At 53.2% G+C, this 23,874-nt stretch overlaps 9 protein-coding genes across 9 annotated transcripts; 4 read left to right on the top strand and 5 right to left on the bottom strand.

The window, feature by feature from the left end:
* Window positions 1-1,955: 1,955 nt before the first annotated feature.
* On the bottom strand, window positions 1,956-6,451 carry PHYSODRAFT_284131 (hypothetical protein). The gene has a single exon (XM_009516717.1). It carries the CDS (start codon window positions 4,626-4,628, stop codon window positions 3,696-3,698), a length of 933 nt encoding a protein of 310 aa, XP_009515012.1. The 5' UTR covers window positions 4,629-6,451; the 3' UTR covers window positions 1,956-3,695.
* A 2,809-nt stretch (window positions 6,452-9,260) lies between these two features.
* PHYSODRAFT_321479 (hypothetical protein) lies at window positions 9,261-10,327 on the bottom strand (the record flags this gene model as incomplete). The annotated part of the gene is made up of 2 exons (XM_009516716.1): window positions 9,261-10,067; window positions 10,319-10,327. The coding sequence occupies 2 exons, from the start codon at window positions 10,325-10,327 to the stop codon at window positions 9,261-9,263; spliced, it is 816 nt and encodes a 271-aa protein (XP_009515011.1).
* Window positions 10,328-10,678: 351 nt separating this feature from the next.
* PHYSODRAFT_246924 (hypothetical protein) lies at window positions 10,679-11,360 on the top strand (the record flags this gene model as incomplete). Its single annotated transcript, XM_009516715.1, has 4 exons — window positions 10,679-10,707; window positions 10,739-10,979; window positions 11,041-11,102; window positions 11,144-11,360. The coding sequence occupies 4 exons, from the start codon at window positions 10,679-10,681 to the stop codon at window positions 11,358-11,360; spliced, it is 549 nt and encodes a 182-aa protein (XP_009515010.1).
* Window positions 11,361-13,721: 2,361 nt separating this feature from the next.
* PHYSODRAFT_472045 (hypothetical protein) lies at window positions 13,722-14,868 on the bottom strand (the record flags this gene model as incomplete). The annotated part of the gene is made up of 2 exons (XM_009516714.1): window positions 13,722-13,853; window positions 14,677-14,868. Coding segments are annotated over 2 exons (324 nt in total), but the record flags the coding sequence as incomplete, so codon positions are not given.
* Window positions 14,869-17,234: 2,366 nt separating this feature from the next.
* Window positions 17,235-17,483, top strand: PHYSODRAFT_468271 (hypothetical protein; the record flags this gene model as incomplete). Its single annotated transcript, XM_009516713.1, has 1 exon — window positions 17,235-17,483. The coding sequence occupies one exon, from the start codon at window positions 17,235-17,237 to the stop codon at window positions 17,481-17,483; it is 249 nt and encodes an 82-aa protein (XP_009515008.1).
* A 23-nt stretch (window positions 17,484-17,506) lies between these two features.
* On the top strand, window positions 17,507-18,124 carry PHYSODRAFT_468749 (hypothetical protein; the record flags this gene model as incomplete). Its single annotated transcript, XM_009516712.1, has 2 exons — window positions 17,507-17,754; window positions 17,833-18,124. Coding segments are annotated over 2 exons (540 nt in total), but the record flags the coding sequence as incomplete, so codon positions are not given.
* Window positions 18,125-18,219: 95 nt separating this feature from the next.
* PHYSODRAFT_246943 (hypothetical protein) lies at window positions 18,220-18,594 on the bottom strand (the record flags this gene model as incomplete). The annotated part of the gene is made up of 1 exon (XM_009516711.1): window positions 18,220-18,594. One exon carries the CDS (start codon window positions 18,592-18,594, stop codon window positions 18,220-18,222), a length of 375 nt encoding a protein of 124 aa, XP_009515006.1.
* Window positions 18,595-20,107: 1,513 nt separating this feature from the next.
* PHYSODRAFT_419976 (hypothetical protein) lies at window positions 20,108-20,311 on the top strand (the record flags this gene model as incomplete). Its single annotated transcript, XM_009516710.1, has 1 exon — window positions 20,108-20,311. A coding segment is annotated over one exon (204 nt), but the record flags the coding sequence as incomplete, so codon positions are not given.
* A 106-nt stretch (window positions 20,312-20,417) lies between these two features.
* On the bottom strand, window positions 20,418-21,068 carry PHYSODRAFT_321476 (hypothetical protein; the record flags this gene model as incomplete). The annotated part of the gene is made up of 3 exons (XM_009516709.1): window positions 20,418-20,648; window positions 20,692-20,877; window positions 20,907-21,068. 3 exons carry the CDS (start codon window positions 21,066-21,068, stop codon window positions 20,418-20,420), a joined length of 579 nt encoding a protein of 192 aa, XP_009515004.1.
* Window positions 21,069-23,874: the final 2,806 nt, after the last annotated feature.

Genomic DNA, 23,874 nt, shown 5'->3' with positions numbered 1-23,874 from the left:
ACGTCGAGCAGAGCGGGGAGGTGAGCTCTGAGCTGTTGTTGAACCCCCTATTAAAATTATGCATAAATCCACCTCCTCATATATATATCGACTTGGGAGGGCCTGTCAGCAGCCATGCATTGGCCCAGAACACCACCGTCCATGATCCCCAGCACATCCACCCTCTTATGCATAATTGCCGTGTGTGTAGGTGCTTGTGGATAAAAACCGACAGAATTGCAGCTGCACAGCCACAATTGCACTTTTGAAAGTGCAATTGTGGCGCTTTTAGCGTAATTCTAGGCCTCCACCCATTTATGCACCTCGATTTATCGTAAATCTAGCAGGTGGTCGTAATAATACAGCAAATCTCGCCTCATATTGCCAAAATCATTGCAAAGCACAAATACAGTCTGAAGTGCCAAAAAGTACAATATGTGTTATTATAATAAACCTGGCGAGATGTGCGCCTTAATACTTTTGTCCAATAAAAACAGAAACTACATAGTGATTATGTCCAATTAAAGCGAATATGTGGTCTACATTAAAGAGAAGTCGCACTCTCTCGCCAAACCACAACACTGCCGCTCTGCTATCTCCAGCTTGGAGTCGAGGAGATAGCCGCATTCGTGGACGACAGCGTCTTCACTCAGTTGAGCGCGAAACTGGGGGACGCGAAGGAAGGCAACGAGGGAGCACTGGAGAAGAAGCCTCTTCGCATCGATGAGTATTTGAAAAAATATCGCGACGCGGGACTCCGGGTCTCTCAGCAAGAATTTAAGGGATGCTTGGAGGTGAAGATCAGAATCGTATACGAGTACCCAGACGTGACGGTCGATCTTGCGGAAACCATTACGGTCAAGACGGTGAAAGACCTCCTGGCAAAGTTTGTTCCGGAAGACAACCCCCTCATCACCAAGCTGGGTGAAGACGAAATGATTCGACTCTCGGATGCGTTCACTAAAGTCACGTACGTCGGCAAGGCCCAAGACGACCTCGCAGAATACCTGCGGGACTGCTGGAAAGAGTACAACTCTGCAAAGTACAAGGCGCCATGTGTGGCGGTTGTGCAGAGTTCCGGCTTCGGCAAGAGTCGGACAGTGCGTGAGCTTGCGCTCAAGGCAGAACGAGAACCGAACTTGAACCTGAAAGTTTTGTACATGTGCGCGCGTGTGCACCGATCAACGGGGTTTCCGGAGGCTACGAGTAAGCTTCGTGATTGGCTGTTTGACCCTGCCGCCTCCTCAGTGCAAGAGGTCGCCAGGCGATTGAAGGCGATTTACTGCTATGCGAAAGATCATTGGGCGGACGTTCAGACGGAATGGCTGGAGCTGTTTATCGACAATGCAACTGACAGTTCCGTGTGCGGCCAAGCTTTTGAAAGAAACAGAAATGATACAGGCGTCCGATTCAGCATCCGTACCGGACACCTTTATCCAAACTACGGGTACCTCCACCGTGAAGGATCCAGATGGCAAAATGGTGGTTCTGGTGATCGATGAAGCGAGAAGTCTGCTGGCTGAGGTGGATGGCAAGAAGAACGATTTTCGTATGTTGCGAAATGCTCTTAAATCCGCTAACGAAGATATCGGCCCCGAAGGAGGCATTTTCGGCGTGCTGATTGATACGAACTCCAGGATCTCGGACCTGACGCCGCCTCTGTTGTTGGACCCATCTTCTCGGAAATCTGGAGGTAGTTTGGCATCGTTCGCGCCGCTTGTACTAGCTGATACGATGGACGCACACTGGGATGACTACTTTGAAGATGAAGAGATAAACGAGGGAACCCAAGTTGCGGTGGGAGCTGAAGACGAAGAGAAAACGAAACAGCAAGAACGTGCTAAGATAGCCATGTACAAGACCGTCGTAACTGGAAGTGACGGTCAGGCCTGGGAGGCGTTGAGGCGCATGGGCCGCCCGATGTGGTACAGCACTTACCCCGATCCAGCTCATAAAGTTCGCGTGATTGATCTCGCGGCGAATAAACTGCTACTGGGGATTCCCCCTTCGCAAAATGCGTACAACAAGGATACCATGTTTGGTGTCGCCTCCATGCTTTGTCGACTGGGTGTTCGACCGCATTCGACGTCGGCTTTGGCATCTCGGGCCCCCGCTGACTTCATGGCGATTCTCGCGTATGTGAACTTCAAACGAGAGGGTTACGTCACCAGCTACGCTTCGGACCCAGTGCTCGCCTTAGGAGCGATGAAAGTGTGGTATGAACTGAAATATGGTCTGGCAAAGTATATCCTGCCGCAACTCAAGAACCTCCTTTTGGATGAAGCGTTGGACACTGGTGGAGTTGGCGAAATTGGCGAGATGGTTGCTCGCATTCTGCTGCTTCTAGCGATGGACACGTGTGTGATGGGGGACAAAGATTTTTCCCAGTGCTACCATACGATCGGGCAATTTGTACCGGTGCAGGATTTCTTGAACGTGCTAACAGGCCACGAGGAGATGTCGATATATTGTAAGGGGATGTACAACGCGGAAGATAAGAGACCAGAATTCAACGAGTGGTGCTCGAAGTGGGATGGTTGGTACGTGGGGTTCACCCACTTTGTGCAGTTGCAGCTCGAGCCGAATGAGGACACGCTTTCAGGCTGCAGGTATTTTCCCCCGTAACCAGTATGGAGCCGATTTGTTGATCCCGATGTTTAAGAAGAGATCCAACAGCAGGCCAGTCGGTGGGGAGACTACGAGGGGTGAACAAGAGGAGCATGAGGTGTTGATGATGTTGATTCAAGTGAAGAATCGTTTCCCAGTCGATGGTGGGTTTTCCAGGGCAGCGACGGAGAAACTATGCCCCTGGTCTGTGTTCGGAAAGAACAGTGATGGGAACTCGTCAGCGGGGAAATCTACCGGTGAAATTGGTGGGGATCCGAACCCGCTGAGCTCCACGGATGTCCGTGATACCATTCGCATCTACATGAATGTGCGCGGTAGAACGCGTGACGGCAAGTTCATCTATGCCACGACAATGAAAGACAATCTTAAGCCCAAGAAGAAAGGCAACGCCTCTGAGGTGAAGGAGGAGAGTCAGACGATCGGGAGTCAGGCGAAGAAGCGGGCGAAGATCGAGAGCAATCCTGGCGTCTCAAGTGTGTCGAGTGTCTCGGAGGAGGATCCTGTTTTCACGATCTGCCTCCGTTTACTCAACAGGGTCACCTACCCGTTCCTGAGCGACGGCGTAGCTTCCATTCTATCAAACATGGTGGAGTCTCAGTATGACCCGCTGGGGCTTGTGGAGGGCGACCTGGACTATCGCGATGAAGATGAAAAACGAAACAAGGACGTTAGTTCGTATGCGAAGTTGTCGCTTACCGCGACGCGCGACAAGTTGTTGCAGAACGCCCGTAAAGCACTAGCGTACGCGCCGGGTGACAAGGAAGAAGAGTGACGCTGAGAGTGACGTTGGTGGCAGTGGTGAGGGCCACTAGGCGATCAAGGTGGCGAGACGGAAACATCCAAGAAACGAGCACGTGAAAACCAAGAGGGTGAAGAAGCCGTCCCACTAAACGCGCCAAGTGATCCAACAAGACGCCCAAGCCCACACCGAGGCAGTAACAGTACGTGCCTGGTGCCTGCAGCAACTAGTTTTAACTACCAACAATTTGTTTTACTTGAGAGTACGCAGCCACCTCCAGTACGCTTCACCTTGCAGTCTTACGGAAGTAGCACGTCTTTTGCTGTCTACGTCGTCTTTACTGCTCTACCTAGGAACGGGTATTATAGTCCATGTACCCGCGCGCGTCGCCGAGGTAGAACGTGTCCGTGTCGTAGTCGTTCACGGGCTTGTTGAGTTGGAAGCGCCGCACCAGGTCCGGGTTCGAGATGAAGTGGCGGCCGATGGCCACGGCGTCGGCCGCGCCCTCCTCCACGATCTGCACGGCCGACTGCCGGTCGAAGCCCGACGCGGCGAGGAGCACGCCCTTGTACGTCTCGCGGAACTGCCGCGCCGAGCCCTTCTCGGGTGCCAGCGGGTTGCGCACGTGGTAGCCACGCGGCTCGATCAGGTGCGCGTAGGCCAGGTCGTAGTTGTTGAGCCTGTTCAGCACGTACGTGTAGGTGGCGATGGGGTCCGAGTCCTTGTCGCCGAAGCTGCCGCCGAACGGGGACAGTCGGATGCCCACCTTGGACGAGTCCAGACTCTCGAGGATGGCCTCCAGTGCCTCGAACAGGAAGCGCGCGCGGTTCTCGACGCTGCCGCCGTACTGGTCGGTGCGGTCGTTGATGCCGTCGTGCAGGAACTGCTCCAGCAAGTAGCCGTTGGCGGCGTGCAGCTCGACGCCGTCGAAGCCCGCGCTGATGGCGTTCTCCGCGGCCGAGCGGTAGTCCGCCACGATGCCCGGGATCTCGCTCGTCTCGAGCGCGCGCGGCGGCACGGGCTCCATGCGTCCTTCGCGCGTGACGATCTTCTTGCCGGCGCGGATGTTCTCGAGCTTGGAGCTGGACGACACAGGCAGGACGCCGCCCGGCTGGGGCCGATGCGGCCCGTGTGGTCGTATCTTACCTATGGTATGTACCGCATCGCCGAAGTTATTGTTCGCACATTTATTAATACCATAAAGCGCACTAAACACTTGGTGGCAATTTGGCCGGACTTCCGAGACAACACTAGGAGGATTCTGGAAGCAAAACTCGGGCATTATTTTCAGGAAGAAATACTCTACTTTTGATACGTAGCCATGTATTTACCAAACTACGCACTGTACGGGACTAGACTTGATTGAAATTTGTGACTGGGTTTGGCGGTGCTTTCCAATACAAACATCAAGTATAAAGGATTTGTATTGACCCGGAAAAAAATCGATCGAGTTTTCTGGTACATGTTGCTGAACTGAGCAAGCCCAGCATCGCTACCATGTTGAATAGACGCCAATGAAGACACTAGTCAGCTGACAGCCTCAACTTACGAGTATAGACCTCTCCACACTGTCAAACACCACTCTTCTATACAAATTCAAGATAGTGCGTGTCTCCATTGAATCTTATCAACCGCGTCAGCTTAACCTTATTTGAGCAGCTTACTACAGTGAAGTGCGTCGATAAGGAACGGGCGACATTTTATATTCTACGACAAGACATGAATCCTCGCTTGTACCCATTGTGTGCCAATTGTACTGAATTAGTTATATGATTCTACCAATCATTCGGTCCCGTTTAACATTCCGCCAATCACAGTTCCGAAACCGAGCCTTAAGAGCGGCTGGATGGAGCGGCTCCCAAGTCGGGGGAAATGGAACCTAAAGGTCGCGAGAGGGAATCATGAGCATGAGGATCGCTGTGAGCGCGGGAATCGCGCCACGTACATGTCTGCATGCCTCATTAACCAACTTTCGCTCTGCTGCTCACAACTCCCATGGTGACCGCCACTTCCAGACCGTTCCAGAGGCGGCTACGTCTGACCAAGCTTCAGTCGCTGCTAATCTGTCATCGCCGTCGTGATCTACCGGGTGCTACCTATGCTGAGTTGGCTGCGTGGGCTCGAAGCCGAGACTCTGGTCGCGAAGTCCGACATGAACTACATAGTGCAGTAAATCAGTGCATTTGCTGTCTGCATGTGACGAGTCAAACCTTTAATTATCAATATACCTTTTTCTTTCAATGTATATCAGGCGTTCCTTATCGACGCACTTTACTGTACCGGTAGGCGTTATTCGAGCTGTTCAATGGAGTTAGTTCATTTATTACGCTTGGAACAGCTCTCCACGAGTTTGTTACCAATCTTACCGATAGCTTACCGGGTGCGGCTATAATTTTGACCCGACCCAAAGTCGGTTTTTCGTCCATTGCAAAAAAACGGTTACAGCTTTTTCGATTCTGATTGTTGCATCTGTTTTCTATCGTATTGGTTTAAAAAAATAATTTTTGGGGTGCGGTTATAATTTCGGCGCGCACTGTATATCACGTAGATGCGGTACCGTGTTTCTGGTACAAAACTGAGGGAAGAAAAATCCAACCGGCCATTTCCACATTTCCCCTCCAAGCCTTGTCCTGTAGCGCCACCGCCCACCGGGACTAGCAGGCATGCCCGCGCCCTTGCCAACGTCGTCATGATACTACTGCCGCATTGCTGACTGTGTACTGCTGTGCTGCTGCAGATGGACATGTCCAGCCACTTGGATCCCCAGGCTTTGGCCGCGTTCGTGGACGACAGTGTCTTTGCTCAGATGAGCGGGAAGCTTGGAGCAGACGCATCGCCGAAGAAAAATCTTTTCGTTGCGTGGATGCTGGACGACTATCCCAACAAAGCCACACTCCAACTCGAGGCCTCCCAGAAAGAGATACAGAAATTGATACGGGTGGAGATCAGAAGAGCATACGGGCATACACGCGTGTCTCGACCTCTTGCACAAACTATTGCGGCCAAGACGGTGAAAGACCTCCTGGCAAAGTTTGTCCCTGAAGCCCGCTCTGGCACGCCCAAGTTGGATGAAAATGAAATGAAGCGAATCGCGGAGGCGTTCATCAAGGGCCGGTACCTCGGCGAAGCCCACCTCGACCTCGCACAGTATCTGCGGGACTGCTGGAAGGCCTACACCCCCACAAAGTACAAGGCGCCATGTGTGGCGGTCGTGCAGAGTTCTGGCTTCGGCAAGAGTCGGACGATGCGTGAGCTCGCGATCGAGGCTCAAAAGAGCGCCTTGAACATGAAAGTCCTGTACATGTGTGCTCGTGTGCACGAGTCGACGGGGTTTCCCAAGGCTACGAGCGAGCTTCGTGGTTGGCTGTTTCAAGAAGGCTCCGAAGTGGAAGACATCGCCAGTCGATTGAAGACAATTTACGTCTACGCGAACAAGCATTGGGCGGACGTTCAGAAGGAATGGCTGAAGCTGTTTACCGAAAAGGCAGCGGACACCTCTGTAAAGGCGAAACTTTCGGATGAAACAGATACGCTGGAGGGGGATACCTCCACCGAGAAGAATCCAAATGGCAGAATCGTGGTTCTGGTGATCGATGAAGCGAGAAGCCTGCTGACTGAGAAGCCAGACAAGAAGAATGACTTCCGAATGTTGCGAAATGCTCTCAGATCCGTGAACAAAGATATCGGCCATCGTGGATGCATTTTCGGCGTGCTGATTGATACGAACTCCAGGATCTCGGACCTGGCGCCTCCGCTGTTGTTGGACCCATCATCTCGGCTTTTCGATGGAGAGTTGGCATCGTTTGCGCCAGTTGTGTTAGCTGAGACAATGGACGCACACTGGGATCAATACTGTGAAGAAAAACAAGCCGGCGAAGATGTGAAAGAGGACATCCAAGATGTAGATGAAGAAATGAAAGAGGAAATACTAGATGCGGGAGCAGAAGATGAAGAAATGGAAGAGGAAACTCAGGTTGCGGTGGGAGCTGAAAAAGACGAAGAGAAGAAGAAACAGCAAGAACGTGCTAAGATAGCTATGTACAAGAGAATCGTTACCGGGGATGCGAGTCAAGCTTGGCACGCGTTGTGCCGCATGGGGCGTCCGATGTGGTACAGCACTTGCCCCAATCCTGCGGATAGAGAAGATGTGATCAATCTTGCGGCGAATAAACTGCTACTGGGGATTCCCCCTTCGCAAAATGCGTACAACAAGGATACCATGCTTGGTGTCGCCTCCATGCTTTGCCGTCTGGGCGTGCGCCCGCATTCAACGTCGGCTCTGGCATCTCGGGCGACTGCCGACTTCATGGCGATTCTCGCCTATGTGAATTTCAAGCGAGAAGGTTACGTCACCAGCTACGCTTCGGACCCAGTGCTCGCCTTAGGAGCGATGAAAGTGTGGTATGAACTGAAATATGGTCTGGCAAAGTATATCCTGCCGCAACTCAAGAACCTCCTTTTGGATGAAGCATTGGACACCGGTGGAGTTGGCGAAATTGGCGAGATGGTTGCTCGGATTTTGCTGCTTCTGGCGATGGACACGTGTGTGATGGGGGACAAAGACTTTTCCCAGTGGTGCCACACGATCGGGCAATTTGTACCGGTGCAGCAATTCTTGAAGGTGCTACAAGGCAAGAAAAAGCTGCCGATATATCTCAAGCGGATGATCAGCAAGGAGAATTTGAGACCAGAATTCAACAAGTGGTGCTCGAAGTGGGATGGTTGGTACATGGGGTTCACCCACTTTGTGCAGTTGCAGCTTGAGCCGAATGAGGACACGCTTTGGTTTTTGCTGGGGCGTCAAGCTGCAGGTATTTTCCCCCGTAACCAGTATGGAGCCGATTTGTTGATCCCGATGTTTAAGAAGAGATCCAACAGCAGGCCAGTCGGTGGGGAGACAACGAGGGGTGAACAAGAGGAGCAGGAAGTGTTGATGATGTTGATTCAAGTGAAGAATCGTTCCCCAGTCGATGGTGGGTTTTCCAGGGCAGTGACGGAGAAACTATGCCCCTGGTTTGTGTTCGGAAAGAACAGTGATGGGAACTCGTCAGCGGGGAAATCTACTGATGAAATTGGTAGGGATCCGAAACCGCTGGGTTCCACGGATGTCCGTGATACCATTCGCATCTACATGAATGTGCGCGGTAGAACGCGTGACGGCAAGTTCATCTATGCCACGACAATGAAAGACAATCTTAAGCCCAAGAAGAAAGGCAACGCCTCTGAGGTGAAGGAGGAGAGTCAGACGATCGGGAGTCAGGCGAAGAAGCGGGCGAAGATCGAGAGCAATCCTGGCGTCTCAAGTGTGTCGAGTGTCTCGGAGGAGGATCCTGTTTTCACGATCTGCCTCCGTTTACTCAACAGGGTCACCTACCCGTTCCTGAGCGACGGCGTAGCTTCCATTCTATCAAACATGGTGGAGTCTCAGTATGACCCGCTGGGGCTTGTGGAGGGCGACCTGGACTATCGCGATGAAGATGAAAAACGAAACAAGGACGTTAGTTCGTATGCGAAGTTGTCGCTTACCGCGACGCGCGACAAGTTGTTGCAGAACGCCCGTAAAGCACTAGCGTACGCGCCGGGTGACAAGGAAGAAGAGTGACGCTGAGAGTGACGTTGGTGGCAGTGGTGAGGGCCACTAGGCGATCAAGGTGGCGAGACGGAAACATCCAAGAAACGAGCACGTGAAAACCAAGAGGGTGAAGAAGCCGTCCCACTAAACGCGCCAAGTGATCCAACAAGACGCCCAAGCCCACACCGAGGCAGTAACAGTACGTGCCTGGTGCCTGCAGCAACTAGTTTTAACTACCAACAATTTGTTTTACTTGAGAGTACGCAGCCACCTCCAGTACGCTTCACCTTGCAGTCTTACGGAAGTAGCACGTCTTTTGCTGTCTACGTCGTCTTTACTGCTCTACCTACTCGTCCTGCAGGAACGGGTATTATAGTCCATGTACCCGCGCGCGTCGCCGAGGTAGAACGTGTCCGTGTCGTAGTCGTTCACGGGCTTGTTGAGTTGGAAGCGCCGCACCAGGTCCGGGTTCGAGATGAAGTGGCGGCCGATGGCCACGGCGTCGGCCGCGCCCTCCTCCACGATCTGCACGGCCGACTGCCGGTCGAAGCCCGACGCGGCGAGGAGCACGCCCTTGTACGTCTCGCGGAACTGCCGCGCCGAGCCCTTCTCGGGTGCCAGCGGGTTGCGCACGTGGTAGCCACGCGGCTCGATCAGGTGCGCGTAGGCCAGGTCGTAGTTGTTGAGCCTGTTCAGCACGTACGTGTAGGTGGCGATGGGGTCCGAGTCCTTGTCGCCGAAGCTGCCGCCGAACGGGGACAGTCGGATGCCCACCTTGGACGAGTCCAGACTCTCGAGGATGGCCTCCAGTGCCTCGAACAGGAAGCGCGCGCGGTTCTCGACGCTGCCGCCGTACTGGTCGGTGCGGTCGTTGATGCCGTCGTGCAGGAACTGCTCCAGCAAGTAGCCGTTGGCGGCGTGCAGCTCGACGCCGTCGAAGCCCGATTTGAGGGCGTTCTCCGCGGCCGTGCGGTAGTCCGACAACTGCAGGAACATCTTGCTGTGCACGGCCTTGGTCACGTGGCGCCAAGCCTCGATCTGCTGGGGCGCGAAGATGTCAGGGGAGCCCCAGGATCCGCGGCCCGTGGGCGTGATGTTGGTTGCCTCGGCGATGATGAGGCCGCCGGGCGTCGCGCGCTGCTTGTAGTACTCGACAACTGCAGGATTTCTCGACGTTTTCCTACTGCGTTTTTGACGCAATACGAACGATGTGAAAGTAGAGTATCGCGGCGATATATACGTTATGGACACCAGGGCCTCAGAGTTTTAGTTTTTCACACTATTAGAACGCCTAGGCGTTGTATTCGGATAGACCGCCTAGTAGGCGTTCTATTTTATTTCAATGCCTGGGCGTCTGGTACGGGGTAAGACAGTAGCAGGCATGCCCCCATTCTCGCCACCGCCGCCATGATACTACTGCCACTTTGCTGACTGTGTACTGCTGTGCTGCTTTGCAGGTGGACATCCAGCGAGTTGGACTCCGACACTTTGGCTGCGTTCGTCGACGAGAGCGTATTCACTCAGTTGAGCGAGGAGCTTCGGAAGACGAAGAATGGCGACGATCAGCGAGAAATCTTCCTATGATGAATTATCTGAAACAATTTGTCGACCCCAGCAACCTCCGGGGCTCCCAAAAAAACGGTAGATAGCTTAACCCTATCGTTACCAGAATGATACATCAAGTATCTTTTTACTGGTGATGTAGTAGCAAGATAACTGAAACAGCAATTTTCTGAGCCACGGCAGTTTCCTCGCCGTTTATGACCAATCATACAGCTAAGAGGGATAGGTAAAAACCCACGCTATTGTGTCTTCTGTAGTATATCTATCAACACTAATGCGATCGTCGAGCACAACGCCAGCGGCAGCCGCACACAGGTCGCCGCCGGAAGTAGCGGCAGCAGTGCCGCCAGCGATATCGGCAGCAGGGTCTCGGACACGATGGAGGTGACCGTGGCCTTGGAGGACGCGGTCAGGGGCGTCTCCGCCGACATGGACACGGACACGGACGCGATGGTGGCGGGGGACTCGGGCAGCAAGCATAACGGCGGTCGCAGCGCCGTGTGTGCGCCGGCAACATCATGACCACGGACGCTTGGGCGTGACCGTTGTCGTGCTGGAGGTGGTCGTGGGTGCCTCCACCGGCGCGGAGGTTGGCAAGGATGTGACCGGTGACCAGACAGCGTGCGTAAATGCATCGACAGTGCGGAAGGAGACCGTTGTAGAGGTGCCAGCAGTACCGTCAGCGGCATCAACAGCATGACGTCCTTTGTAGAGATCGTGTCCGTACGGGAGGAGATCGGAGGCAACTTCGTCAGCACGGAGTCGGACGCAATGGTAGCGGGCGACTCGGGCAGCGAGGGCAGCGGCCGTGGCAGCGCCGTCAGCAGCATGACCTCAGATGTGGTGGTGGCGAACGTGGCCGTGCTGGATGTGGTCTGAGGCGTCTTCGCTGACATATACACAGTTGGGAGTTATTGTTCGGCTTGGAGGCGCGTGGAATTTCTAATAGCATCCTGTCGGATTATACGCAGTGGAGTGTGGTTAGCTTGCCGCTATGGTGCACCAGTGGTAAAGCAGTATGTTGTCAGCCACGAGCTAAATCCGCATTTACGGCATCAAGACTAGCGGGGGCAGATGGAATAGGTGTGACTTAGTGCAGTGAAGTATAAATGGTTAGTTGACTTTGACTATCTTGAAAAAATGATGTGAGGTTACGCCTTGGTGGCTGCGTTAGCCTTCTTTTGGTCTTGGCGGGCCTTCAGAAATGGACGGTTAGCTACATAAATTGGAGAGGTTCGTCGCAAGTTGCCGTCGATAGTGTACACTTGCTTCGGCAAGTAAAACAAATGGTATTTCTGCCAGCAAGTCCAAGTTTGCTGTTGGCACAGATGCTGCTTCGTAGGGTCAACAGGGTATGTGCGCTTGCACAACGCAACTCGATGGGTCTCGCAGTAGTCGGTTTTCTCGGTAGGATCTCTGCCCTCGAACTTGCACACAGTGCATTTCCGCATTGAGCGACTCCTTCCCTGAAGCACCTCCGAGGACGCTCTTGCAACACACGTTTGTGCGTGATCGCCCGAAGACTCGGATACATCTGTCGATGCCGCTGTTTGGGTCGTCATCGGCATTGTTGTCGTTGTCGGCTTCGCAGCATACATCATTCCATGTTCCCTATCCAGAGATTTCTTCCAGTCCCCATTGAACAGTTCTCGAACCAGTGATGCCACAAATGCGCGATGACTATCGCGGGCCCTTGACCTCGTTTGGGCTGTACCTCCCGTCGAACGAGACTCCTCGCTCTCACCACGCGCCAAACTATCGCAAATGTAGGCATTGCACCTGGCTATATCAAGCATAACCATCGCTAGTTTTTTATGCCACTTCTGAAATGAGTGGCCATCGGCTAGAGAAAATCGTGCACGCAGTTGGTCGAGCCGATCAACACCTTGCATCGCTGAATTATACTCGCCGACGCAAGTAGGAGCAGTGAAAGCCACACCCGATTCATTTATACGACGATGCACAGTTGATGTGGTCGAAGCATCGGCATTAGACACGACATTGACAATTGAGCCATCCACCCAACTAGCTGCGACAATATGCTTCTCTAAGCATACACCTTGCTTCATGTAGCCTCGCGGCTTCGCGTCCTCCTTACGAATCATCGTAAAATGAGGGAAATGCTTGCTAGATGTGCGTACAGTGCCACGACCATAGAGACCAATCGATCGTAAAGTCTTCAACAGCAAACAAGAAGTGTAGAAGTTGTCCGTGTTTACAATGCGACTGGATCCTTTCCAAGATGAAGTAACCGCCATGACGTGAGAGCGGATTTCAGACGACTTCACGGTTTGATCAGCGAATTTCTGCACTTCTGAGCGTGAAATTACACCGTCCAGCCGATCATCAAGTTCACTGGAGCAGTGCAACTTGAAACTCACCGCGTACCACGAGGTAGAACAGCAACACACGTATAACTTAAAATGATACTTTCCGGTGGGTTTTTGTGGGTTGAAGACTATAATGTGGCGGGCGTACTGGGATCGGCAGGCAATTGTGGCCTCATCAACAGCCACGTTTCGACCGACTTCAACATGGCGCAGGCATCGCGATTTCAGAATGCTCATGAGTGGTCGTATTCTAGCTACAGGACCGCGCTTGATGTCGGAGGTAGACACCTTGGAACGAAAACTCAAATTCTTACGGATGTACAGGAATCTTCGCCATGTCATAATTGACTTCAAACTAGTAGTACGCGCTCCAGGAAAAAATAGTTGCTTCCTCGTCGTCCACCCAGTAATTTCTCATCTCACCCTTGTCGAACAGAGTCATGTACCAGAGGATCCCATCCGGATGTGTAAATAGCCCTGACGGTTGGCCAAGCGATGCTGTGGGTGAAAATGTCATTGACGCTATCTCTCCGACTTCACCAGGGCACAAAGGGCGCTGCAATTCTTTCCGCCCGCGAAACGCAAACCACTCACGATAACCACGCTCGTCCATCTCCTCAAATTCATCTGTCAGTGCAGGAATGTTTGATAGTTTGGGGACAATGTTGCACAGGGACGTCCAAGACTCTCCAAATTGAAGTTTGTCTTTTTCCATGTTGGCAAACTGGCGGATACCACGGGTGATGATGGCTTCGGAAACATGGTGAACGTGATCTTTTATTTGAAAAGCAGTACACGTCCATTGAACCTGAAATTTGTCGTGAGGAACGCTAACATTGTCAGCATATTTTTCGCTTGCCAGGCTGTAGCGAGTCACCACACTAATCAAAAATACTGCGCCAACGTCGCGTTACAAACTGAGCGGCATCCACTCCTCATCAGCCGGTGAAAATGCTACGCTAGCATCAACAAATTTTACGGCAGCCGCATGTGCTCGGCGAATCAACTCTTCTTTCATTGCCACAGCCTTGGGTTTACTGGCCTTGGTAGGTGCCTTCTTGCTTTTCGTTTTCCGTTGCGCACCTTGGTTTTCGCTTCGGGGTGCCTTTGGAGCTGATTGTTCGGCAGGACCGCGCTTTTTTCGCTTAGGTTCTGCTGCCCCCGAGCAATTTGTAGCAGGATGTGTGGCGGCGTTGGTCTCTGCAGGTTCCGACGGAGCCACACTTGGCGTCAAAACACTCGCGGGGAGGTCAAGTAGGGCATTGGGTCGTTCATCACTTCTCCCTTGGTCCACCAAGTTCATTTTTGTAGCGTTTGTGTTGCAAAGCGTGCTGCAATAGCTGCTATCACCGAAATCCTTGGCGAATCCACCATTAGGGTCTGGGATATTCAACGAAACGCAGACATCATGAGAGCAGAAGTGATGGAGAAATTTTTTGCACCAGGTACAACTGCGCTCGGTTGAACACTCCATATTGCAGACTGTACATTGCGCACATGTACCAGACGATGCGGTGGGTGCGTGGTGATCTAGCTGGAGTAAATGGTCTCGCGTAGCTGCTGCATGTACGGGTACGACGCGCGCTGATGTTGGCGGTGTAGATACAGCAGAGGCAGCACCATCATAATCCTGAGAGGTGCTGGCGGCACCATCAAACACAGCTTACTCCCGGAAGTGCGGCTTTCTCACAATCAACGTCGTTTGCACTCGCTCCAGGAACTCCGCCGCTACTACCACGTACATCATCTGCCGCGTTGAGACCAACATCGCCAGCCCCACATATATTAACGTTGTTTTGGTCGACATCAATTTCGTCATCGGGTCGCCTGGACAGGGCACCATCCGTATCACCATCCTCCACTACCAATGTCCGCCGATAGTGCTCCAAAAGCGCTCGTTCACCCAGATAATAGTCGATACCCTCTGCTCCATTCGAGTCACCACCGGGACGGATATAGCGGTACAGATCACTCAAGCTTCGCCCTGTTGGACGCTTTGAACTCCAACCAGCCGCACTTAGAACTCGCCAAACAGATCCAAACATCGCATGGTCATCCGCGAGGTCTGTATGCCGGTGGATACGCGTTAATATGATACCTTGCTCGAGCGCTAGGTAAGCAACGGATCGTACCTAGACCGGTGGGAGCTGAAGGTGAGATACGACCCGAGCGTCGTGATTGTTGTCGCTTAGCTGTGGGCTCGCAGGTGCTCGACCGCTGCTTCCGCTTTCGTGGCATTGGGTATGTGGTGGTGGACGAGCTCAGCTAGCGTACCAGTGGCTCCTTCACGGCAAAGATCTCTAACTGGTTTGCATGCATCGGTCTCGCTTGAGCCATTGGACCGAATATATTGTTATTTGTATGGCCATGTTCGAAGTGTTCAAAGGGACCGAACGTACTAGGCTTTGTATGGGGTGGTTCGACTCATCGTTGTATGTGATGTTAGTATGGTGGAGTTTGAACCCACCGGTGCAGGTTCAATGCCCGCCATGCGGAATGCAGCGTAGCTGTGCTGACAAGGTACCGTGCAAAATGCATCGGATATCGAGTGCGGGATGAATACAGTGTAATTACACAGAGTCATGAATAGTACGAGTACTCAAAGCGTTCAACGGTAACATACGGTACTTAGATTTACTCCAGTATTGCTACCAAATGTAAGTGCTGTAGCGGCTTCGGCATCGTCTCCACAGTTACGTTGACCCATGCAAGCCCCATAGTGACGGTCCGAACTACGGTACACGGCGACAGTGGTGACGCCCATCGTAGATACACTGCTGCCAAGTGCCAATGCCGCCTGCGTGTCCCTGTCGCTGGGCAAATTGGGCGCTTGCGACGTCGTCGTCATGGCGACTTCAGGCTCCATCTTGACCCCCGATGGGACTCGAACGCTCCATTTCTAGCGGTAGCCTCTCTTGATCTTTGTCGCCGGTGGCACCCCGCTCCCTCCTGAGGCATCTACGTGCGGTTGTCCGTCGATGAGGATCGCTGGAAGCGAAAAAGGGCGGGAGAACGCCGTCCACCTGCAGGTCTAGTGGGCAGTCGTCCAGTGCCGCCTCCGACGCTCCATCTCGGGGTCCTGTAGCGGAATCTCGGCGTCTCGCAGCTGAACGTGGTTGACAGCCACACCCGGCGGCAATGCCGTGAGGAGAGTTGGGGGCTACGGGACAAACGACACCATCCCAGCGCCAGTTCTAGTAGCACTGCGTTATCGACAACAAATGCGCTGTTGCGGCGATTGTGCGGGACGTGGACGTCGGGTGGGTACACGACGGACAGCGAGTCCAACTTCATGCCCGGTGCGTCCCGAGGTCAGCGCGTCAAGTAGCACAGGCGGTCAGCAGCAGCAGATGCGTCGACACACAGGAGCTGAGCGTGTGGCGACTCCAACGACGCTGGACTTGGAGAGTGAGGGGCGAACTGGCAGGCTGGACTTGACCGCAGCGTGCATAGTATCACGGGCAGCCACGCGCCGTAAACGATGGGTACGGCCAGCACATGTGTACCACCGTCGTTCGAGGCGTGGAAACCGGAAGAACGGAGCGTGGTCAGCCAGGGACACTTGGGATCGAGCTTGCAAAATCGGAAATGAGCTCCGATGCGAGAACGTCATTTTGATTCGGAGCAAGCCGAGCAAGCCGACCAAACAACAGTGGATCGATTTGAACTAATTCCACCAATCACACTTCTTGTTGAACTTTGGCAGCCAATCACTGTCATCGATTTTTCGGAGACAGGTTTTGATTGGTCAAAGCGAAGACATGGAAAAAAATGTCAGCGCGGGAAAGCTTGAAAAGATCAACCAAAGCAAAATGGGCACCAAAAAGGCGAGCCTTTACATGTTGTGTAAACCACTTCAAATACCAATAGTCTATTTATGTGACATTATGTATCGTGACCGCTCTACCCGTTCTCCCTCGCCGAAACGCCCTACCATCGGCATTCCCCCAATCATGGTCTTGATGGACCTGGTCGGAAACGTCTCCGCCGTCGGCGACACGGATGCGATGGTGGCGGGCGACTCGGGCAGCAAGCACAACGGCGGCCGCAGCGCCGCCGTGTCTGCCGTCAACAGCATGGTCTCGGAGGCTTCCGCGGCGACCGTGGCCGTGTTGGACGTGATCGGGGGCGTCTCCGCTGGCATGGTCACGAACGTGACGGTGGCATTCGGCGCGGTCGATGAGGCTAATAGGGGTGCTTTCGTGTTGGCTGGGCAGCGCCACGAGAGCGTTTATAGCAGCGGCATCGATAGCCGGGCTTAGTTGCCTTGCTGGCGGTAGGAGTGTCTTGAACCTGGTGTTGAGTACATTGATGGGGATGGGACCTTTGTGAAAGGTCGGTAGGTTATCAGGCGAAGAAGTATGAGACCAAATATCTTATGGTATGTATGGCATTATAGATTTCTAGATCTCGTGGCAACCCGATGGCAGACTTCTCGGACGAAGAGGACTTGCTGCTTTATCGGCTGGCAAAGGAGCAGGTTGATGCAGGCCGCCGAATTAACTGGCGGACTGTCTGGTTGGGGATGCCATACTGCGGGAAGACACAGCGACAGCTGCAGATTCGTCTAAAGACGCTGAAGAGGACACACGGCGTGAGCTTAGATTCTTTCCCAAGGAGATTTCGGGATCAAAAATCGGCACGGACGCGCTTAGTGGTGGCCACAAGTTGAGCGCTCCCGATAATGTTGGCAACGTTCATGACGCTGTGTCAAGTTTGTATGCCTCGGCCTTGCGTCAACCCGTCCATGCGCCGGATTGTCATGCTGGTGAGATTTCGCCAACTGGGGTTTCAGCAATACTGGCAGTCATTCCAACGCTTACAATCGCCGAAACTTTTGTTGACTTTGGATCTGGGATCGGCAACGTGGTTGCACAAGTGGCATTGGAGACTTGTGTTGGGAGATGCATCGGGATTGAGTTCCAGGACAACTTGGCAAACATGTCCAAACTGCTGATTCGTGGCGCACGCGTGGATTTCCCGAATTTATCCAAGGTCACGATTCACGAGGCCGACCTCAGAGCGATGAGCCCAGCCGTACGCGAGGATATTGAGGGGTGCAGTGTTTTATTTGCGAACAATATCGTTTTCGAGCCTACAAGTTTTGCGGCGCTGGAGGACTTTGCATCTTCAGCAGCAGGTTTGGTCCACGTCGTTGTCATGGCAACAATTTGCGGCCGGCACCGCCCAACCTGCCCGCGCAACTTCTGCTCTGTCTGGACGCTCCGACAGCGTATCGACGTTCAAGTGTCTTGGTCTTCCCAGCTTCATCACGCATACTGGTACACCAGGGTTGTAGAGCCCTACATCTAAGTACCTCGCGCAGAATGGAAAAGGACATTCAATATACTTCGTTTGTCAGACATGTTCATCCCACTGTTCATTACCTGTAGAGCCAATAACATATATCAGCCATTGTACACATCTACATCAACGTCTTGCACGGACATCGTAGCTCTGACCGCATCCCCCAAGGTCAGAGTCACCTCCATCGCGCCTGAAAACCTGCTGTCGATGTCGCTGGCGACGCCGCTGACGCTACTACCGGCGGCAACCTGCGTGCGGACTGCCGCTGTCGTTGCGCTCGCTGCCCGAGCCGAATGCCACCGTCGCGTTCGAGACCATGTCACCGTCGCGTTCGTGACCATGCCAGTGGAGACGCCCCCGATCACACCCAACACGGCCACGGTCGCCGCGGAAGCCTCCGAGACCATGTTGTTGACGGCACACACGGCGGCGCTGCGGCCGCCGTTGTGCTTGCTGCCCGAGTCGCCCGCCACCATCGCGTCCGCGTCCGTGTCTGCACGTGATGGCTTAGATCCAATTAATCAATAGCTTCATTAGATCGATTGGGAGGGCCAGGACGTCGGCCTGCAGTGGAGATTGCACTGCAGGGTGTCGGCCTCCTAAGCAACTCAAAGGAGCAACGCGACCGAAATGCTCCACTACTAGTTTTAATATTACAGTTATTAAGCATACTGCCCGTTAAATATAGTATTTTACCTTATTATGTCAGGTCAAAGCTCTCAAAATGCCTTGTTACTGTGTCATCGTCGTTGTCCCAAAAAGCCGACTTGTGTCATGTAAAACCTGGCAAAATACCAGGTTTTGTCATTTTTTCGAAAAAAAAGCCGAAAATGCCGAGTTTTGTCGTATGTTTTTTTCTGTCATGTACGGTACTACAGTTCTTGTTTTACTGTAGACGTTTTTCTTCGTTGTGGATGATTGATATTGTCAGGTTGATACAATTTTAGAGCTCATCCACACTGGCTTCGATGAAAGTAGGACGAATGCAGGTGTAGCCAGGGGGTACTTTAACAAGCAGACCATTAATCCAGACTGCGTAGTCCTTGACTTTACGGCCCTAGACACTGGGGAATCGTTTCAGACAGTAACTGCGTCTCCTCCATAATAGCGCTATGTTAAAAGGGATAGTCTAAAAACATGCGCGTAATTTGAACATTCCACCATGCCACACGATTTCAGTAGATCGGAGGGCCGCCTTCCCAATGCAGTTACTAGACCCGTGGCATCCTGAATGTATTCATGACGGCCGTATTGGTCTTAAACTCAATGAAAGGCTCCACTTGTTTCCATGTGAATCTGCTAAAAAAATGTTATCATTCTATTTTTATCATTAGTGAAACCAAGTCAGATTTTATTATAGGGCTACCGCTACCCTTGCTTTATGCAACCTTCTCTTCAGGAGGGATAACCGTTTTGCCGCGTATATACTCAAAGAAAGTAAGCTACACCATGAAATAATAAAACTAGAGTAGTTGCTCATGCTGCCGATGTTCTGCACTGTGTACCTGTCTGGTCCGTGGTGAAATCGTTAACGTTGTGCTGGTACATCGGTTCATGAACGCATCCGTGATATTGTGACGTCTCTGTGCGTTGTTAGACCTTGCGCGAATGAGGATGTTGTGGCGACGAAGAAAAACGACGCGACTACGTATATGATGTCCTGAACATGTCGCGTGAAATTCCATCTACTGTAGCTACTTCTAAGGCGTTGAACTATAGCTTCTTCCACGGTATAGGACAGACTTGTTCCCGCATCGAGTTCGGACACAAGTCGATATCGTTAGGCGTTTTATAGAGCTAATCGTGAAATACGGACAGCGACTGACGAACATCTTCAGTCCACTCTACATACTGCTCATCTACTTCGCTGCTAATTGTATGATGCCTATGGTATACAGAGCTCGTATTCACTCCGACAAGTTCGCCACCTACGTGGCTGAGCGTGGCTCCCGCGTTCACACGCTGAGCAACAACGCAACGTTGGCCAGTATGCACTACGGACACAGCTGGGTCAACCACACGCTCAACTTTGTGGACCCCGTTTCGGGCACGCACACGAACACGATCGAGGGCCTGTGGGAGATGCACATTAAGCGCCTCATCAAGGCGATACACGGAATGAGTCAGAAATACCTGGACGGGTACATCGACAAGTTTAAGTGGAGATCGTGGGTTTTCCCTCTCCAGGCGAGCACATGTGCGGCCTTGTACATGCCATCATTCGCCACCCCAAGCAGGAAGAGTAGGGTGTGCAGTAAGACTACTGTAAGTTACAGTAAGGTTACACTTTCAAGTCAGTTTAAAAAAAAACAGGATTGGGAAAACGGCGGGGCTTGATAAACCTCTTAATAATGGGCAACAGGGTTGCCTTCGTGCGCTTGTCGAACGCGGTCCGGCCGAACCATTGACCAGTGGCCCTATCCACGCTCCCGAACAGCCAGAACTCCTTGTAGTAGCGGCCGCGCCCGTACTTCGACTTCTTCTTGAGGCTGGTCTCGTCGATCACAACGATGAGACCGTCACCACCGATCTACATGACACTTACAGTTAGGAAGCATACAATTAGACAGCACAATAAACTCGCCATCCAACAGCTCCTTTGAGCACAGGGCGCGGCACGCAGCGTACCAGTCCGACACCGTGTTCTCGCTGATCTTTGCCATGTGGGCAGCTTGGGTCTGCGGGATCCGCATGCACCACGCGAAGATGAGGCGAACGGCTTGCGGGAGGGTGAGCATCATCTTGGTGAACTCGTGGTTCTCCAAGATGAAGCTCACCGCGACTGCACGTTGAGGCGCATGGGGCGGGTGCACTGAGGGCGGAGCATGGCCTTCGCTAAGAGCCCCACGTCCATGGCCCAAGTGTCGGCCTTCGTCTCGTCCGTCGTCGCCTCCATGACGGCGTTGAAGTTGAACTTGTGTAGATGCAGCAGATTGTAGTGGTGCGCCATGGCGAAACTCTTTTGAAATGAACGGAAGAAAACGGAGCCGATACTTGATGTTTGTATGTAGGGCCCAAATGCAGCCGAGCGCAAAGCGTGCGAAAAACGGAGCTACCGCAGCGTCAACGCCGCCAGACGCTCGAAAACGAGGGAAATGTCGATATGCTAATGTGTAACCCGTTGGATACAGTGGTAGGTTACTCTTGGGTTACTCACAAAAAACACTTTTTATTTTGCAGGTTTCGAGAAAACGGAGCTCTGCTTGGGGAGAGCCCACAGCAGATCATGTGTAGTACACGGGTCTTGGGCAGCACAATGTCACGAGCTCCTTCGAGCATACCGCTCTGTTAAGGAATTTATTCATTGGGTTTGCTTCAGCTCAATGCACTCCTCAGCACAAAACTCGAGAACGCCGATGCTCTCACATGACCAGCCCTGATCTGAGCGAATTATTTCCACACGCCAAATTTTTATGCAATATTTGACGTACAGGCGATTAATGAGTGCAGTGGTGTTGCGGGGGCTTTACTATTTTGTGTAACGGGGTTACACGAGAGTTACCCGAAGGGTTACGAAGTGGGTACACAATGTCTAACCTAAATCAGTAGGATAATGAGTACACGGCTTCAGTGCCACTGATTATGCATATGACTAGGGTTCAATATGCTAGATAGTGAACCGGATACATTTACACCGTAGGCGGCTTGGCCGCGCTAAAGGGAAATACATGCAGTGTGAGATTCACACAGGTAAGAGTTAAGGGCTAACTCTTGGAGTCCGTAAGGTGTACGGACTCGTACGTTCTGGTATTAGAACGGGCTATCTTAAGCTGAGACTCTGTGAGTCTGTTACGTCTTCCTCTGGCGCTAAAGCTACGGTAGCCCCGCTGCACTTCGTAGCACTTGTAGTCAATCCGACACCTGAGTCTGTATAGACTGACCCTCTGTGGAGAATGGAGCAGTTCGCTCACTTGCCCCCGAACAAGCAGGATGCGCTTAAAAAGCTTATGTCCTTGCTGGGCCCGGAGGGTGTGACGCAACTTGCGCAGCAAGGCCCCGACGCGGTGAACGCGCGTCTCGAGGCGTTTTCATGCTACGAGAATGCTCTGCTAGAGCACCTCAAGCAGAGGATGGCGACTGCCGTGGCGCCCCCTTCGTCGTCCGACGCGGGAACAAGACCCAAGCCGCTCATGTTGAGCGTGAAGACCTTCGAAGGCAAGGAAGGTGAAAGCTTGATGCTTTGGGCCCGTGGGGTTGAGATGGCTATGAGCTCAGCTCTACTCCGGACGGAGTCGCAGCGCGTGGCACTAGCTATCTCGAAGCTCGGTGGGCGAGCGAGAGAGTGGGCACTAACGTCCGGGATGTCGGTCGAGGTGGCCTTCCCGAGGTGGGACCAGCTGAAACAGCAATTGTCCCGAGTGTTTGCTCCGCCTAACGAGGCGTATCGCGTGCGCTCACGCTTCCTGGCGACCAGGCAGAGCAAGAAGGAGTTGATGGACTATGTCCAAGAGTTGAGAACTCTCATTGCTGGCATGTCTGCGGACCCCCCGCCGGAAGCAGTCACCGTTACGGTGTTCATGGAGGGCCTCCGCACTGGCGTTGCCAGGACGGAGGTGTTCCGAACCCACCCGAGCTCTTTTGAAGAGGCTGTGAGCGTCGCATTGAATGCGGAACACAACTTTAAGTCGTCGAGACTTGGGTGGAATGCGTCTTACGCTAGCGCGTCGAGTGGTCCGGAACCCATGGACCTCAGCTATGCTGAAGACGAAGAAGCCGAGCTCCGTGCTGCTCAGCAGCGTCGCGGTATCCGCCGATGCTTCATCTGTGGTGACACCCGTCACCTTCGTGCTGGGTGTCCGCTGCGCCATCAGCGCCAGGCTTCGTCAAGCCACTCTTCGAGTTCGAGCCAGGGCTCTGGTTCGTCTCGGGGAAACGAGAAGACCCAGTAGGCGCGGGGCGGCCTACTGGGGAAGTACTAAGATCTATTGAGCCTCGGCGAGGTCGAGTTCGACAGGACTTAGCCCCGAAGAGAGGAGTACTCTCTAACACGGAACGTGTATGCAAGCCGGGCTTGCTAGTTGTCCAAGCTTGGGTGAAAGGCTTCGCGAAGCCATGGACGATTTTGATCGATTCGGGAGCGTCGGGTAACTACGCCCGGCGTTCTACGATGCACGGAAGTCAGCTTTATGCTGAGGTGCTGATAGCGCGCGGAAGTGACATCGTCACTGTTCGTCTCGCGTGGACCTGGGCGTGAAGGTTTTGGATTTCGATAGCGTGGAACGCTGTCTGGTCTTAGCCCTCGATTCGAGATAGGATCTCATCCTTGGTATGGCATGGCTGGAACGCCACGAGCCTTGGATCAATTGGAGGTCGGAGACCCTTGGTGCTACGCACTTCTCTCCTGGTGGAGCTTTGGCGAGTCATGAACCCACCTCTGCTAGGAAGCAGAAGCGCTTTTGGCGCGAGCACTGGACCGAGTCGGTCAATGTGCTGGACATCGGAGTATCCGAGTTGGTGGGGACTGCGTGTGTCGAGAACGAGCGTTCCGAGCTTGACTTGCGGACGGCAGGTGGAGCGGCACTAATTCCGCTGAGCGGGGGTGCGTCGGAGGGCGGCGCCCTGCTGCGTGCCAGCGACGGCGCGGTCGGTGCGATGCCGAAGGACCATGGGCTTTGCCCGGATAAAGATCGTGGGGGTGGCACGTAATCCACTGAGTGGAGGCTGCGGATCGTGCAGCTCTTCGCTGAGTGTCGATAAAGACACTGGAGCTCCCCTGGAGCTGAACGAGGCGGTGACACATGGCGTCAAGACGCACG

The sequence above is a fragment of the Phytophthora sojae genome, assembly GCF_000149755.1.
Source record: "Phytophthora sojae unplaced genomic scaffold PHYSOscaffold_1, whole genome shotgun sequence".
Classification (NCBI taxonomy): domain Eukaryota; phylum Oomycota; class Peronosporomycetes; order Peronosporales; family Peronosporaceae; genus Phytophthora; species Phytophthora sojae.
The sequence above is the reverse complement of the archived record's forward strand: the minus strand, read 5'-3'. Positions and strand labels throughout refer to the sequence as shown.

Excerpts from the sequence above, each read along its gene's own strand:
- PHYSODRAFT_284131 (XM_009516717.1), bottom strand. The coding sequence starts at position 4,628 with ATGCCCGAGTTTTGCTTCCAGAATCCTCCTAGTGTTGTCTCGGAAGTC.